Raw genomic sequence first — 18,008 nt, forward strand, 5'->3', positions numbered from 1 at the left:
TACAATGGCCAATTAACAATGGCCAATTAACCTACATCTTTGGATTGTGGGAGGAAACTGGAGCACCCGGAGGAAACCCACACAGTCACACGGAGCAAGTACAAACTCCTTCCAGTGGCAGGAATTGAACCCGGTGTGCTGGTATTGTAAGGCATTGTGCTCGCCACTACGCGAAACAGGTATTGACATGGAAAGAAAGACTTAGACCACCAAGAATGTATCAGGGAAATGCTGCTTGATCCAAGCTTGATGATGTGCTCTGTCCCCAAGAAGTAAAAATAAAAAAGCTAAAAAGCTTTTAGGAATCTTTACAAGTCATGTTAAAATGCATGTTGCATGATATTCCTGCATTGGTTTTGTGTTAGGCCACAAAATTCTATTTTCCAAAGAGCCAGGTCCTTTGTTCAGTGGACTAGATTATGGAGAAATTAGAGGGAATCAGTTGTGTTGGAGCTCTTTAGGGGTGACTTAATAGAGGTGTAAACGTAGGTTGCATCTGGAATTTTCCAGGTAGCGGACGACTTCCTCCCACGCTGTTGTGACATAGTTGGAATTCACATAAGAGGCAAGTTACAGCAGTGGTTTGCCATTGCCTTCTGCCGGGTGAGTTTTTTTTCAAAGAGATCACCAGCTCTTAACCCAGCATGGATGGAAAACGTGCTGGCGGGGGAGCCGACTGGGTTTAAACTTCGGAACCTCTGCCCCACAGTCCAGCACTGATGCCACTACGCCACCAGCCGGCTTAATAGAGGTGTACAAGATGATGAGAGCCAAAGATAGATAGACAGGCAGAGACTTTTCCCTGGGTGGAAATGACTAATATGAGGGGACATAATTTTAAGGTGATTGGAGGAATGTATAAGGGGGATGTCAGAGCTAGGTTTTTTAACTAAGGATGGTGATAGAGATGGAAACATTAGGGAGATTGATGGAAAGATGTTACTAGGCTTTCTGCCTTTTTTTCTGTACTCCAGCTCATCATGATTTAAGATGATTCCCTCTGATTCCCACTTTTCTGAGTTGAACTCCATCTGCTATTTCTCAGACCAGTGCTAAATCATGTCAATGTTCCACTGTAAAGTACGACATCCTTCATCACTATCCACAACTCCACCAATCTTTGTGTCATCTGCAAACATACTAACCCACCTCTCCATTATCTTACCCAAGTCAAGGTGGATAAAAAGGTCAGCATTGACATGGTGGAAGTTTCAGTGCTCCAGAGCTGTACATCTTTGAGAGTTCATGAGGAGGGTTGAAGAGCACTAATACAGGAAACACACAAGGGGAACTTATTTACTGCCCATTATGCCACTGGCATTTAGGATAGCGATTAAGGTCCTCCATCTCAGGTGGTGCTCAGGACTTCCTTAACCATGTCAGAAGCTTCCTCTAGGTTCTCACTACAGTCAGTCATTCAAGACCCATGTGGAGACTCAGGAATACCATCACACTCAGATGTGGAAGTATTCCTCAACGCTGTTTCTGTAACAGTTTTATTTTGCCAGTTAAGATTGTTAGTCCTGAGCTGAATGAACCCTCAAATCTGGACAACCAGTGGATGACTCTTCGTCTGGCCTCTACCCTTTGATCTGATTGGCATAGGTGATTCTACCAAGAGCCAAAGCATAAAGGTTTGACTGCAGACAGCATAGCTCTCTGGGTCATTGAGGCACGCTCGCCTTTAACCCGCAGCGAGGTTGTGGTCTGCTTGGAGGATGCAGGAAGGATATTAGCATATATTTTAAATGCTTGAAGAAACTCATCAACTAGGTTCAATCCTTGGCAGGGAATATATTAAAATATGCAGTGATATAGTTAGTGCAGGAGGTATGTCTGAGTTACTTGATTGCAATACCATTTGCAAAATCCTTTTGGCAGCTTGTGGCTTTGCTCTGTCTTCACCACCGTCAGTTCTCATATACCTCTTTCACTAATACAGCCTGCCTCACTGTGAAATATAATCTCTGATTGCCTGAAGACAGATTGCTGAATTAGACCAGCTCCTGCACTCCCAAAATTGTCTCTGCCACTCTAACATTTCACCCCTTTCATCAAAGGACAGCACAGCACTATCAAATTATTTTGTTCCTGACTGTTGTCAAACTTATTCTTCTCCCACTTCACTACTGTCCATCTGCCTGCCAGCTAGCTTCTCCTCTATCAATCAGCTGACACTTTCAGTTACTGTCTCTTCCATCTTCAAGATGACCTGTTTCCACCATTACCTACCATATGTCCCATCAGTAAATACAGCCTTCTGCACACACGCATCTATTCCTCACTGGGACAGACTTGATACCCAGAGGTCACCAATACACAAACTCAACACAGCCAGAACGCTGGAGACTAAGACAAGTCATGAAATAGATGTAACCAAATTGCACACAGTTGAAGATTGCCAAATGTTGTTTGACACATGTTAAGTATCTCTCTCCATTTTTCATTCATGTCAAATAACTCTCCTGCAGAGAACGAAGTTATAGATCATAGAACAGAATAAATAGCCTCACTACTGAAGGCATATTGATAACCGCTTTGAATGTTGTGAGATACTGTATCACAGTTTTTCAGTCCCAACCCGTCAATTTTGTTCCGTGTGACTGGCTTGCTTGTCATTTAAAAAAAACATTTTAAAGCTTTGTTAAAAGAGTGACTATTTATGAACTGTAATATTAACATTGAATAAAAACAGAAAATTCTGGAAGTATGCATGAGTTAGTAGTTCAGCTGGCAGTTCTTCACTGGAAGGAAATTAAGGTGATAACAAACTGTGCAACCATATCTATGTACAGTAATTTTACACTTGGTAGGAATAGTAGTCATTAACTTGAATTGATTGGAAATATCATACTCCTTACTGATTCCAGCTGGTTTTCTTAGCTATTTTACATGCTTGAATTTCAATGCAGTCCTCACAGAGCATGGCAAAACAGTCAATGTGCAACCTTAAACATGGCCTGACAAAATCTCTTCTGATGACAGGGCAGCTAAGTAGTCACGTTGTGGGTCCTGTGCCTGACTTCTTCTCACAGAATTTTGCAGTGATGCATCTTACTTAGATTTAGTTAAAGTTCACTTCAGTGAGACTCAAGAAATAGATAAAGTGGCTGGAACATAGTTACTGACACATATACTGTAGTTATATCAGAGATTCATTTGAGAATCCACTGGAGAAGCATTTCATGTGGGTTAATTCTGTTTTTCCATTAAGTAGGCCAAGTCAAGTTAATTCTAAGTTCCACAGTCAACCCTGATGTTGTACTTTCCTTAAATGGATTCTACTTTTCTGACAACTTCATAAATGCAATAGCGGCAATTCAGGTTAAGGACTTACAGACAATGTAAAAGTTTTAGGCACATACATATGTAGCTAGGGTGCCTAATACTTTTGCACAGTACTGTAGTAATTTTATGCATTGCACTGTACTGCTGTTGTAACAAAAATCAAATTTCATGACATATGTGAGTGATGATAAACCTGATTCTGATATGGGTCGCTGTTGTGGGCTGAGAGTGGGAAGGGGGCAGGGAGAGGTGAATCATGTTGGGAAAAGGGAAAGGGAGCTGGAAGGACAGGAGAGACATTCTGTAATGATCAATAAAGCAGTTGCTTAGAATCAAATGACCTTGCCTGGTGTCTCAGGGTTGGGTGTGTCTGCACCAACGTCACAACCCCTACCCCCCCTTAACCCTCGCACTCCTTCTCTGCCACCTGTCTCACACCCCGTGCAAATCCCGTCATCCTTTCTTCCCCCAGGTTGACAAACCCATTCTCTGCTCCACGTTGACAAATACAATACTGTGCAAAAGTCTTCGACACCCTAGCTATATATACATGTGCCTAAGGCTTTTGCCTATTACTGCAGATTAGGGAAAAAGGTATCTTAATAATAGTGAAATAGTTACTCATTGTTTTCCTGTTTCTTTCTTATCAATTCAAACATAATAAATTAAAATCTCAGATCTTAAGTTCCAAAATTGCTTCTTTTGATTTTTTGTTTTAGCTGAATGTGGAGCCACTGTGACTGGAAACGAAGGCATTCTTCTTTCACCCAATTACCCAGCTAATTACAGCAACAACCACGAATGTATTTATTCCATCCAAACACAACCAGGTAAAGGAATACGATTGAAAGCCCGGACATTCAAGCTCCAGCAGGGAGATGTTCTAAAAGTAAGTACACACTGTGCTCCAGAACGTTACAACCTCAGCACTCTCTATAAAGTACCAAAATAACAGTTCAGAGCTTCATTTCATTATCATGTTTATGTACAGTGACAGCTGATATTTTTGCTGGCTATTGTCATTTATTGCTTTGTAATCTGACATTCCTTGTGAAGAATCGACCTTTTTTAAGGAGACATACTATGATTACCAGCTTATGTCAAAGTCTTTATTTCAGAATGATTTGATTCCTTTAAGCCGAGGATAGTCTGAAGCAGTTAGACTGAAACATGTAGAGTTCGTATTAAAATGTTATCAGGTTTCAAGTTCAATCAAAATATCAGGGAGCACAATGGAGAAAAGCTTCATGATTCTTAAGTTGCTGAATGTAAGGAAACTATAAGGAGGTAGTAGCAACATACTTCAATATGTAGCAGCTGGGCAATGGGTTGCAGAGAACCAGCTGGTAGTAATTTGGAAAAAAAAATCAACTTGTTATGTTCAGTCACAGAAGAAAAAAAACAGTGGGTGATTTGGCAGATACCAGTGGCAGTGAGCAAACATTCTTACTAATTATCTATGAATTAAATTCTCTTGAAACCTTGCAGATGGGGAAGATCATAAGGCATTAGCTCAGGCTTCACAATGGTAATGACAACAAAAAAAAATGTCAGCAATCACCTTCACTTTATATATCTGCCAACACTTTCTGCATCTGCTCATGTGAAGTGAAGGTGGAAATCTGGACCGTGCTGTCAATGAATCTCTTCCTTCCCATTAGCTGTATTCTTGAAGGCTTGAAAGTGCAAACAACAGAATCAGAAACTTGGCATGAACTTCTAATTTGTACACATTATTCTTTGAAAGTGGTTAAGTGATGCATAGTTGAGTTTTTAAGAGTCTTCAGAGATAGAATTATACCTGAACAACCTTAAAAGTTATGAAGTATAATTGCATATGTTTGAATTGTCATTTCCTTAAAGCTGCATTTACAACTATTTTAAAATAGTAAAAATAATCAATATATATGATCTTGGCTTTTTAGTTGTTCTTAATGAGCTGTGGCCATCCAATCTGACAGTCTGTTCAGTAATTTTGTTACTATCGCTATTCTTGGATACACAGATTTCCAATGGCCTCCTTAAAAACTTCAGAAGAGGGGAGAGACATCCCACACAGTCCTTTTATTCTTTTTAAACAGATTTCTTCTGAAGTCTGGACTGACTACAATTACAAGGGCTAGAAAATCTAAATCATTATATCTTAAAACATATTTTTCCTGGGTCATTATGGTTACCTGTTAGGGTAACGCACAGTGCATTTTGCATTAAAGGTTCCAATTGACAATGGATATGGGTTGTTTACACAGTGGATGCAAGTGCATTGAAGCTGTGGAAAGTGTTAACCCCAATTAAAGTTCATGGGTTACTGAAGTGCAGGTATTTTTGTTTTTAATGCAGGAAGTCATTGGAAACTGATAATGCATGAATTTCGTACTTTGTAGCAAATTTCCAGGTTGATAGCAAACTTATTTCATTTATGAGAAGGAAAGGTTAACAGCCACTTTGCACCCAGTCTTAGTAGGTATATGTCTTTCACAGGTTATGCCCAATACAAAATTCCAACTGTTCTATTCCAACAGCATAACGTAGAACACAAGAATCTAAGAATCTAAGAGCAGGTTAGGCTATCTGGTCCTTTAAGCTCGCCTCGCCATTCAGTATGATAATGGCTAATCTATGGAAGGTCTCATCTCCTTTCTGATGCCAAAAAATGCTCTAGATCTTTTACTTTGGAGGATCTTCCTGGCTCTGAAATATAATGAACAGTAACTTGGGATTACTGGGCAAAGGCTGAAACTTAGACTTCCACTAAGTACTGCAACAACTGTACCATGCCAGTGGATGTCTCAGAGTCTAATGGTACTGTATAGATTTCTACACAATTCCCAGCTCTCAGGTTGGGATACCCCTGCACTAAGGTCACAGAAGTCTGTTATAAATAGATTGGCCGTATTGCAATCCAATGGGTTCTAACAAAAAACTGTCAGGACACTATTTTATATGACTTAAAGCAACAAACACCAAGCACTGGAGGAACTCAACAAGTCAGTTACCTATGGAGAGGAATAAACAGTTGCTGTTTCAGGCCAAGACTCTTCATCAAGACTGGAAAGGAAGAAGGAAGAAGCTACAATAAAAAGGAGGGAGGAAGGGATGGAGAACAAGCTGGCAGGTGATAGGTGAAACCAGGTGATGGAGAGAACGTGGGTGAATAGGCAAGGGGTGGTGAAGTAAGAGGCTGGGAAGCGATAGATGCAAGAGATGAAGGGCTGAAGAGGGAATCTGATAGAAGAGGACAGTGGACCATGCCTGAAAGGAAAGGAAGAGGGACATCAGAGGGTGATGATGGGCAGATGAGAAGAGAAGGAAAACAATGGGGATGGAAAAAGTGAAAAAGGGAAGGGACAGAAGTTATTAGAAGTTAGAGAAATCAGTTCATGCCATCAGGTTGGAAATTACTCAGGTGGAATATGAGATGTTGCTCTTGCTATTTGAGAGTAGCTCCATCATGACAGTAGAGGAGGCCATGGCCTGACATGTTGGAATAAAAATAGGAAGGCAAATTGAAATGGGTGGATACCAGGAAATCCTGCTCTTTATGGCGGATGAAACAGAAGTTTTCAATGAAGTGGTCGCCCTATCAATGTTGGGTCTACATCATCTAGCTCCTGCCAGATTCCACTCCACCCACCTTCTTATTCTAGTTTCTTCCGGATTTGTTTGCTGTACTGATGAAGGGTTTTGGCCTGGAATGTCTACATATTTCCATCCGTTGATGCTGCCATCTTGCTGAGTTCCTCCAGCACTTAAGTGTGTGTTGCTCAAGATTTTGAGCATCTCCAGAATCTCTAAGATTTATGTCAGTTAGTTTGAATGAGTGTGTCGCTTTAATGTTTTATTTTATAAATGTTAATTTTTATGCTTTAATCTCTCTTTTACTTTTTACTTGTCCTAGGTTTGGTGACTGAATGCAAATAACTTAATATTTGGTACAATGATAGGATAGGGATTAAGTTGCCACATTGGTAATCCTGATGTGGAATTTGAGTTCAGCTATTGCTCTGGATTTCTTTTAAAGAGTGGTCATTAGATAGATAGATAGCGAGATAGATACTTTATTGATCCTAAAGGAAATTGCAGTGTCACAGTAGTATCACAAGTGCACAGATATACAAATATACAAATATTAGAAGAGAAGTTAGAAAGATTAATAAAAAGTTACCTCAAACAGTCTAACAGGAGGAGGTAACACACATCAAAGTTGCTGGTGAATGCAGCAGGCCAGGCAGCATCACTTCCCCTGCTATAGATTGACTCATTATAGAGCCTAATGGTGATGAAGAGAGTAATGCTGATCAAACAACTGTGTGTTCATCTATCTCGTCTACCAACATACTTAAGAAGAAGAAATCTGTGTCATAACCCTGTATGTTAAACCACATATATTAGTTTTCAAGGCTTCTTTTTATTTCCATAGTAATTTGTTGTATAATTCAGGGGAAAGAAATCTGTTCTTTATGTCTAAGCAAATATTAGAAACTTTCAGTTAGCCATTTATCCAATTCTGTGACCAAAGAAAAAGAAATCCTTTGGATTTTTTGAACATACCAATACCTAAAGATAGCAAGAAATAAAATATTTTCGTCCTTTTTTTAAAATCAAAAACAGTATTTGAAATAATTTTTTCACAAATTGTCTGTCGTTTGATCGGTTCATGGCCAGAAGCAGTTTGTTGAAAAAGTCAAGATGAAATCAATTGCTCTGATATTTATAATGAATGAAGTAATTCAGAAAGGTGTAGCATTAAATCTGATGGAAGCTATAAAGTGAAATGAAGTTTCTTTTCTTTTAATCAATATTTTTAGAAACTTTGTATTGCCCAGAAATCGGGTGCATTTGCACCTTTTCATTTGTAAAACGTGCACATAAATTGTGGTCCATATTTTTTAAGACAACTTTCCCCACATTGAGTTCAATTCCCACAAGTGTATTGGACAAGCCACATATGATCGTTTTTCACCTTACTGTGCATGTGTGAGATGCTCATTTTTTTTCATTTATGACTGAAATTGGTGGAAAAAGTTAAAACTATTACCTGCATTTTTCAACTCACTGTCAATCAAGGGCCAATCTTCACATGAAGTTGTCAACCACAAGTGAATTAAAATGTGCCTGCCAGCAAAGCAACATTTCACTCTGTCATTGTGCCTGCTGGAATGATCACTGATCAACTTGAGCAAGGGAAAGTTCTGTTTGTCAGACAAATGACAGCAGTTTTGCATCACCATCAGAATTAAGCTTAATATCACTGACATATGCCATGAAATTTATTTATGTAGTGCAAAAAGAGAGCAAAAATGGAAAAAATAGAGGTAGTATACATGGGTTGATTGTCCATGCAGAAATCAGATGGTGGAGGGAAGAAGCTATTCCTGAAACACTGAGTTTGTGTCTTAAAGCTCCTGTACCTCTTCCTTAGTGGCAGAGTGAGAAGAGGGCATGTCCTGGGTGATGGGGGTCTTTAATGATGGATGCCATCTTTTTTGAGGCATTGCCTTTTGAAGATGATGTCGGTGCTGGGGAGGCATGGTGGAGCACAGCGACCACAGTGATCATAATTTCAATCTTTTACCGCAGTGTCACCAATGCTTCACTGCTTGGGGCTTCTTAGGGCATGGGAATGAATACCCTAGGTGTGATCATGGAGAGAGTAGCTGAGGTTTGCGGAATATATGTCAGTCCACCTCCAGAATTTTCCCCACTCTCCACAGCCGTCATTTGCATGGTTGCAGTGGCTGGTGTGGAGAGTGCCCAAGGTTCTGACACACTTCCCATGATTCCAAGTGGCAAGGACAAGACAGCTGCAATCTCCGCATGTAACATCGTCAGGATTGCACATGATGGCCTGAAGGGTTCAGCTGTGCAATTCTAGGAATCACACTGGTCCAAAAAGTGCAACAAAATGGGGAAAAAATTTGAAGGTAGTTCTTAGCAATTTACTGATTTTCTGGAGGCCCTCTGGTCAGCTTAGTCCTTGTTTAGTTTACTTATACAAATACTGATATTACATCTGCAGCATACAGTAGGTAAGTATCTAATCATAATAATAAGTACTTTATTGAGCCCCAATGGGAAATTCTTTTGTTACAGCAGCAACATTTAAATACACATTCAGCAGTATGCCACTTAACTAATAATAATGTACAGAATAGTAACATACAGATAATAGAGTACCAATGTGCGATAATGTACAAAATAATAAAACAGAGACAATTATACTACGATGTGTGTTCTCCTGTCGCACAGAGATGAACTGTTGTATATGCTTATTGCATTTGGTAGGGAATCTCCAGGAATACAGTGATATTATAACGGGTGTTGACTTCTCAAAGTTGTCAAAGCTCATTTTGGTGGGACTATCTTTTGTTTTCTTACCTCTTCCTCTGCCCATCTCACAACATCAAAGTACAAAGTAAATTTATTATCAACATATATTATGTCACCATATACAACCCTGAGATTCATTTTCTTGTGGTCATACTCAATAAATATATAGAATAATAGCCATAACATAACCAATGAAAGACCGCACCAATTTGAATGTTCAACCAATGTTTAAAAGGCAACAGACTATGCAAATACAAAACAAAATAAATATTAATAATAAATAAATAAGCAATTCATATTGAGAACACGAGATCAGAATCAGAATTATAATCAGGTTTATTATCACCAGCGTGAGTCGTGAAATTTGTTAACTTAACAGCAGTAGTTCAATACAATATATAATATAGAAGTAAACAAATAAATTACAGTATATGTATATTAGATTAACAATCATGCAAAAACAGAAATGAAATATATTTTAAAAGTGAGGCAGTGTTCACGGGTTCAATGTCCATTTACAAATCTGATGGCAGAGGGGAAGAAGCTGTTCCTGAATCACTGAGTGTGTGCCGTTAAGGTTCTCTACCCCATCTGATGGCAACAAAGAGAAAATGGGATGCTCTGGGTGCTGGGGGCCAGGAGTCCTTAATAATGGATGCTGCCTTTCTGAAACACTACTCCTTGAAGATGTCCTGGGTACTTTGTAGGATAGTACCCAAGATGGAGCTGACTAAATTTGTGACCCTCTGCTGCGTCTTTTGGTCCTGTGCAGTAACTGCCCCTTTCCCCATACCAGACGGTGATGCAGTCTGTCAGAATGCTCTCTACGTTACATCTATAGAAGTTTTTGAGTTTTTTGTTGACATACCAAATCCCTTCAAACTCCTTATGAAATATAGCACTGTCTTCCCTTCTTTATAGCTACATCGATATGTTGGGACCAGGTTAGGTCATCTCTTCAAACTCCTAATGAAATATAGTCACTATCTTGCCTTCTTTATAGCTACATCAATATGTTGGGACCAGGTTAGGTCATCTCTACAAACTCCTAATGAAATATAGTCACTATCTTGCCTTCTTTATAGCTACATCGATATGTTGGGACCAGGTTAGGTCCTCAGAGATCTTGACACCCAAGAACTTGAAAGTGCTCACTCTCTCCACTTCTCATTCATCTGTGAGGATTGTTATGTGTTCCTTCGTCTTACCCTTCCTGAAGTCCACAATCAGCTCTTTCGTCTTACTGTTGAGTGCAATGCGGTTGCTGTGACACCACTCTACTAGTTGGTAAATCTTGCTCCTATACGCCTTCTCTGTGTGGACACGTGGCCAAGTGGTTAAGGCATTCGACTAGCGATCTGTAGGTCGTGAGTTTGAGCCCCAGCCGAGGCAGCGTGTTGTGTCCTGAGCAAGGCACTTAACCACACAGTGCTCTGTGACGACACTGGTGCCAAGCTGTATCGGCCCTTGCCCTTCCCTTGGACAACATCGATGTCATGGAGAGGGGAGACTTGCAGCATGGGCAACTGCAGGTCTTCCATACAACCTTGCCCAGGCCTGTGCACTGGAGAGTGAAGACTTTCCAGGTGCAGATCCATGGTCTCGCAAGACTAACGGATGCCTTTATTTATACGTTCTCTCTTCTCCATCTGAGATTCTACCAACAGTGCTGTATCATCAGCAAATTTATAGATAGTATTTGAGCTATGCCTAGCCACACAATCATGGGTGTAGAGAGAGTAAAGTAGAGGGCTAAGCACACACCCCTAAGGAACACCAGTGTTGATCGTCAGCGATGAGGAGATATTATCACCAATCTGCACAGATTGTGGTCTTCCAGTTAGGAAGTCGAGGATCCAATTACAGAGGGTGGTACAGAAGCCCAGGTTCTGTAACTTACCAAACAGGATTGTGGGAATGATGGTGTTAATGCTGAGCTGTAGTCAATGAACAGCATCTTGACATAGGTGTTTGTATTGCCCAGGGGGTCTTTCAATGAAGAGTCCTTGGAAGTGAGTCAGTTGGTTGTGGGAACATTTCAATAATGGGGCAAGTGATGTTATCACCTTTGGTTCAAGAGCCTAATGGTTGAGGGGTAGTGACTGTTACATAAAATTAACAAAAAAACATTCCAGTTTTCAATATGAGAACTTCTGTTAGGCTGCCCAAAAAAAAATTGGTGCTCAAAGTGAAATAGTTTAGTTTCCAGTATTCATAATCATTGAAGTTAAAATATGTCTTTTCTGAAGATGGAAAAATATCCAGACTGGGAAATAAACACCAATATGTTGTTTTACTAAGGTAATTAGAAAATCGGAATTCGAATATCATTATTAAAACATTGTTACTCAAAATGCACTTGACAAAGATCCAATTTGTAATCTTGAAACATAAATTTTGCTTTAAATTTTACTTTCAAGAATTATTTTATTTTACTGTTGATGTAACAGTTTATGTGCTGTTTCCAGGAGAGATTTCTTCATGAATCATTGTGGCATTTACCACTGTGACATTAGAGCCACTGCAGATACAGTATGTGTGCCACAGAACACAACTTATGAGGTTGCAGTAAAACTTCAGTCAGCTAATACCAATTGCCTTTTAATTTCTGCATTTTTAATGAGTTTGATAATGCAAGAGGAAGATTTGTTCCATGTATTATCTGTAATAAAATGACAAACCCATTTTAAAATAATAGGTTCACAGCTTGCAGTCAGGGGTAAATTATGCCAGTGATCTACTCTTTGCAATGTTTAATAATCTTTTATTTCCTTTTCATAGATTTTTGATGGCAGGGATAGCTCCTCCCGGGTACTTGGTACTTTTACAGGGTCAGATATGCTTGGAATCATTTTGAACAGTACATCAAGCAGCCTGTGGCTTGAGTTCATCACAAATGCGGAGAACACAAGCAAAGGATTTGAGCTCCTTTTTTCAAGTAAGTGCCTGATTACGATAGATCATAAAGTACATTAGATTGCTCCAGTGTATAAAAGAGAATTTCAGGATACTTTGTCCCTGTTTCACTGTGATAATGGCATTCTCACATTTCTCAAATGCTGTTGGTCCTCCGATGCAACACACTAAATCTTCAGGGTTTTCTTTTTTTGCTGATTTTCAAGATGAAGAATATCACTGTTAACACGTTTCCTTACACTTTTCAATCACATAATTTGTGCAGAGTGAGGGCAGTTTTTGTTGCATTTCAACAGAATCCTCCACATATTTCTAATACGAATATGCATGTCAACATTAATAGAAATTTGTTATGGAACATGGGGGGCGGGGTGCTCATAAAGTTAATATGAGGTGGCTGCTGCATATTGTTCCCATATGACTGAGCGGAAACTTGATGCAGTATCATAGAGGCCCAAGGCGACTGGAGACAAGATTCATTCTCAGGCACATTCTGATCACACCCACTTACATATTCCTGATCCCACTGTCTTAATCAGTTGCTTTACCTCCATCTTTTTTCTGTTTCCATCTTCTAACCCTCAGCCCCATTTCTTCCTATCCCCCATGACTTGCTTATCCACTCTTTACACAAAGCCTTTCTCCCATAGAAACCATAGAAACTACAGCACAGAAACAGGCCCTTTGGCCCTTCTTGGCTGTGCCGAACCATTTTCTGCCTAGTCCCACTGACCTGCACACGGACCATATCCCTCCATACACCTCCCATCCAAGTATCTGTCCAATTTATTCTTAAATGTTAAAAAAGAACCCGCATTTACCACCTCTCCTGGCAGCTCATTCCATACTCCCACCACTCTCTGTGTGAAGAAGCCCCCCGTAATGTTCCCTTTAAACTTTTCCCCTCTCACCCCTAACCCATGTCCTCTGGTTTTTTTTCTCCCCTTACCTCAGTGGAAAAAGCCTGCTTGCATTCACTCTGTCTATACCCATCATAATTTTATATACCTCCATCAAATCTCCCCTCATTCTTCTACGCTCCAGGGCATAAAGTCCTAACCTATTCAACCTTTCTCTGTAACTGAGTTTCTCAAGTCCCAGCAACATCCTTGTAAACCTTCTCTGCACTCTTTCAATCTTATTTATATCCTTCCTGTAATTTGGTGACCAAAACTGAACACAATACTCCAGATTCGGCCTCACCAATGCCTTATACAACCTCATCATAACATTCCAGCTCTTATACTCAATACTTTGATTAATAAAGGCCAATGTACCAAAAGCTCTCTTTACGACCCTATCTACCTGTGACGACACTTTTAGGGAATTTTGTATCTGTATTCCCAGATCCCTCTGTTCCACTGCACTCCTCAGTGCCTTACCATTAACCCTGTATGTTCTACGTTGGTTTGTCCTTCCAACATGCAATACCTCACGCTTGTCAGTACTAAACTCCATCTGCCATTTTTCAGCCCATTTTTCCAGCTGGTCCAAGTCCCTCTGCAGGCTCTGAAAACCTTCCTCACTGTCTACTACACCTTCAATCTTTGTATCATCAGCAAACTTGCTGATCCAATTTACCACATTATCATCCAGATCATTGATATAGATGACAAATAAATGGACCCAGCACTGATCCCTGTGGCACACCACTAGTCACAGGCCTCCACTCAAAGAAGCAATTCTCTACCACCACCCTCTGACTTCTTCCATCGAGCTAATGTCTAATCCAATTTACCACCTCTCCATGTATACCTAACGACTGAATTTTCCTAACTAACCTCCCATGCAGGACCTTGTCAAATGCCTTACTGAAGTCCATGTAGACAATATCCACTGCCTTCCCTTCATCCACTTTCCTGGTAACCTCCTCGAAAAACTCAGATTGGTCAAACATGACCTACCACGCACAAAGCCATGTTGACTCTCCCTAATAAGCCCCTGTCTATCCAAATGCTTGTAGATTCTGTCTCTTAGTACTCCCTCCAATAACTTACCTACTACTGATGTTAAACTCACCGGCCTATAATTTCCTGGATTACTTTTCGATCCTTTTTTAAACAACGGAACAACATGAGCCACTCTCCAATCCTCTGGCACTTCACCCGTAGACAGCGACATTTTAAATATCTCTGCCAGGGCCCCCGCAATTTCAACACTAGTCTCCTTCAAGGTCCGAGGGAACACTCTATCAGGTCCCGGGGATTTATCCACTTTAATTTTCCTCAAGACAGCAAGCACCTCCTCCTTTTCAATCTGTACAGTTTCCATGGTCTCACTACTTGATTCCCTCAATTCCATAGATTTCATGCCAGCTTCCTTAGTAAATACAGATGCAAAAAACCTATTTAAGATCTCCCCCATTTCCTTTGGTTCCGCACAAAGCCAACCACTCTGATCTTCAAGAGGAGCAATTTTATCCCTTACAATCCTTTTGCTCTTAATATACTTGTAAAAGCTCTTTGGATTATCCTTCACTTTGACTGCCAAGGCAACCTCATGCCTTCTTTTAGCCCTCCTGATTTCTTTCTTAAGTATTTTCTTGCACTTCTTATACTCCTCAAGCACCTGATTTACCCCCTGTTTCCTATACATTTCATACAACTCCCTCTTCTTCTTTATCAGAATTGCAATATCCCTTGAGAACCAAGGTTCCTCATTCCTATTCAATTTGCCTTTAATCCTGACAGGAACATACAAACTCTGCACTCTCAAAATTTCCCCTTTGAAGGCTTCCCACCTACCAATCACATCTTTGCCAGAGAACAACCTGTCCCAATCCACGCTTTTTAGATCCTTTCTCATTTCTTCAAATTTGGCCTTCTTCCAGTTCAGAACCTCAACCCTAGGACCAGATCTATCCTTGTCCATGATCAAACTGAAACTAATGGTATTATGATCATTGAAACCAAAGTACTCCCCATACACAGACTTCTGTCACTTGCCCTAATTCGTTTCCTAACAGGAGATCCAATATTGCATCCCCTCCAGTTGGTCCCTCTATATATTGATTTAGAAAACTTTCCTGAACACATTTTACAAACTCTAAACCATCTAGACCCCTAACATTTCCTCTCTTTTCCTCTCCATTGTCTGCACTCCTTCTGAACCAATCTGCTTCCCATTCTTCCATTCCAAATGCCAGCCACGTTATTCCTGCTGCCATGCGAATGGTATAATTTCTCTCATGGAGTCTACCCAATCTGCCGCCACTCATTCAGATCCAAGCCACTGCCATCTCTGACCCCAGTCACAACAGCAGCAAGAATTTCAGTCTGGTGAGCAAAAATGTCTACTTCTCTCAAATTGAAGATCAGACAATTTCATAACCATGCTACCACTGAACATTTAGTTCCAGGGTCTTCAAATTTGCCATGATCCTGGTTGCAGTTCTAACAGACTTTGCTCCAATAAAAGCACCTTTGGCTTATCCATTAACTTGCTGCTGCTCTGCTGAGACCCACACCACAATGAGAAAATTTGAGGTAGATCACATCAAAAAAAGAAAGAAAAAACCTCTACAATTTGTCTTCAAGCCTTTGCTACATTGAGTAACAGTAAAGTGACGGAAGAAGGTAGAAATGGAGTTATACTTATTCACAAATACCTTGCCCATCCAGATTCCAAAACGCTTTCTTGACTCATGACCTTTCCTAACCAATGCTTTGCATACAGACATGAGTCAAATTTTATAGGAAAGTAACAGTGAATGCCTTTATCATCAAAGCAACAGCTGACCGAGTGGGATTCACTGAAGTCTTCATTAAATTGAAGACAATGAAGATAAGAAGGAAGTCGCTTTGCTAAGCACGCAATGCAAGTTAGATCGGTGATCTGCACTTGTCCAGATTGAGCATTCAAGATATTTGACAAAATACAGGAAAGCACAATTCATTGATTGCATCTTGTTCACCAGTTCAAACGTCCACGCCACTACTTCGAATGTATGATGGCTATTGTGACATCATCAGGGATCCCTTGGCACTATATCTCAAGCATGATCTGAAGCCCCCAAGAAGGGCAATGGCAGCTGATGAATAATAACATAGTCATTCTTAAGTTTCCCCCAATGTAGTGTTTGCCAAATGCCTAAGACAGACTTCCATACTGGTTATTCAAATCGCTTAATTTTCTTTAACTCTCTTTCTCTTTGGATGTTGGGTTTTCAGGTGTTAACTAGAAGTTAGCTCAACTAGACTCCCATCATGGAATACTCATCATGGAATACTTTGTCTGTTGTGTAAAATTGATCTAAAATTGTGAGGAATACACCGAAAATATGAAATGTGTATTGGTAAGGTCAATATCTTCTGCTGCTGAAGGACTCTATGTTATTTAAGCTCGTGAGATCCTATTGTCCATGTCAGGACAATATTAAGCATCTACGGGAAATGAGAACCTCAGGAGGGAACAAGGACATGTCCATTTTGCAAGCAGCTTTGTGGTCTGTAGTTTCTTGAACTCCATACATCTGAATACGGAATCTAGTTTAGCAAAGCTAATTCATAATCTATTGAAGAATTTCAAAAGAATTGGGTCTTATATCATTGGCATATGGCATGAGATGTGTTATTTTGCGGCAGCAGTACATTGCAATACATAAAAATAAAAACACTATAAATTGCAATAAGGTAAATATATAAAATGAAGTAGTGCAAAATGAGAGCAAAATAAATAGTGATATAGTACTTATGCGTTCATTGTCCGTTCAGAAATCTGATGGTGGAAGGGAGGAAGCTGGTTCTGAAATGTTAAGTGGGTATCATCAGGATATTGTACCTCCTCCTTGATGGTAGCAATGAGAAGATGACATGCTCTGGTTGATGGGAGTCCTTAATGATGAATGCCTCCTTCTTAAGGCATTGCCTTTTGAAGGTGTCTCTGACGCTGGGGAGACGAGTGCCCATGGTGGAGCTGGCTGAGTTTACAACTTCCTGCAGCTATTTCTGATCGTGCGCAGTGGCCCCTTCATACCAGAGAGTGATGCAACTGGTTAGAATGCTGTGCACGGTACATCTGTAGAAATTTGTGAGTCTTTGATGACATACCAGGTCTCCTCTAACTCCGAATGAAATTAACGGTACACTGTTATGCCTTCTTTGTAATTGCATCAATGTGTTGGACCTAGGATAAATCTTCAGCGATGCTGACCCCCAGCAACTTGAAGCTGCTCCCTCTTTCCACTGCTGATCCCTCAATGAGGATTGGTATGTGTTCTATCAGCTTCGTCTTCCTGAAGTCCATAATGAATTTCAATATATACAACCTTTCAATATATTTATATACTGTATAAAGTGCAAAATCTCTTCTGGGTACTGTCAAACTCTAATTGAACATATTGGGTGATGTTAGTCAGGTGATTTTCAGGTCTTTTTATGTATTCCTTTTGATGCCCAGTGCATTTTCAATTCACTTTTATTTCACATGTTACATAGTTCTATAGTAAATTTCCCAGTGAACCAAATAGTTCTAAA

General features: G+C 40.0%; 1 protein-coding gene across 1 annotated transcript in view; it reads left to right on the plus strand.

Annotated features, from left to right (window-relative positions):
- csmd2 (CUB and Sushi multiple domains 2) overlaps positions 1–18,008 on the plus strand; it is a 2,031,293-nt gene that overhangs the window by 1,631,314 nt on the left and 381,971 nt on the right. The window contains exons 22-23 of the mRNA XM_063033882.1: positions 4,008–4,177; positions 12,400–12,556. Of these exons, the coding sequence (XP_062889952.1) occupies positions 4,008–4,177; positions 12,400–12,556 (327 nt within the window). The remainder of the gene's footprint in view (positions 1–4,007; positions 4,178–12,399; positions 12,557–18,008) is intronic.

This window comes from Mobula hypostoma, chromosome 26, assembly GCF_963921235.1.
Source record: "Mobula hypostoma chromosome 26, sMobHyp1.1, whole genome shotgun sequence".
Taxonomy (NCBI): domain Eukaryota; kingdom Metazoa; phylum Chordata; class Chondrichthyes; order Myliobatiformes; family Myliobatidae; genus Mobula; species Mobula hypostoma.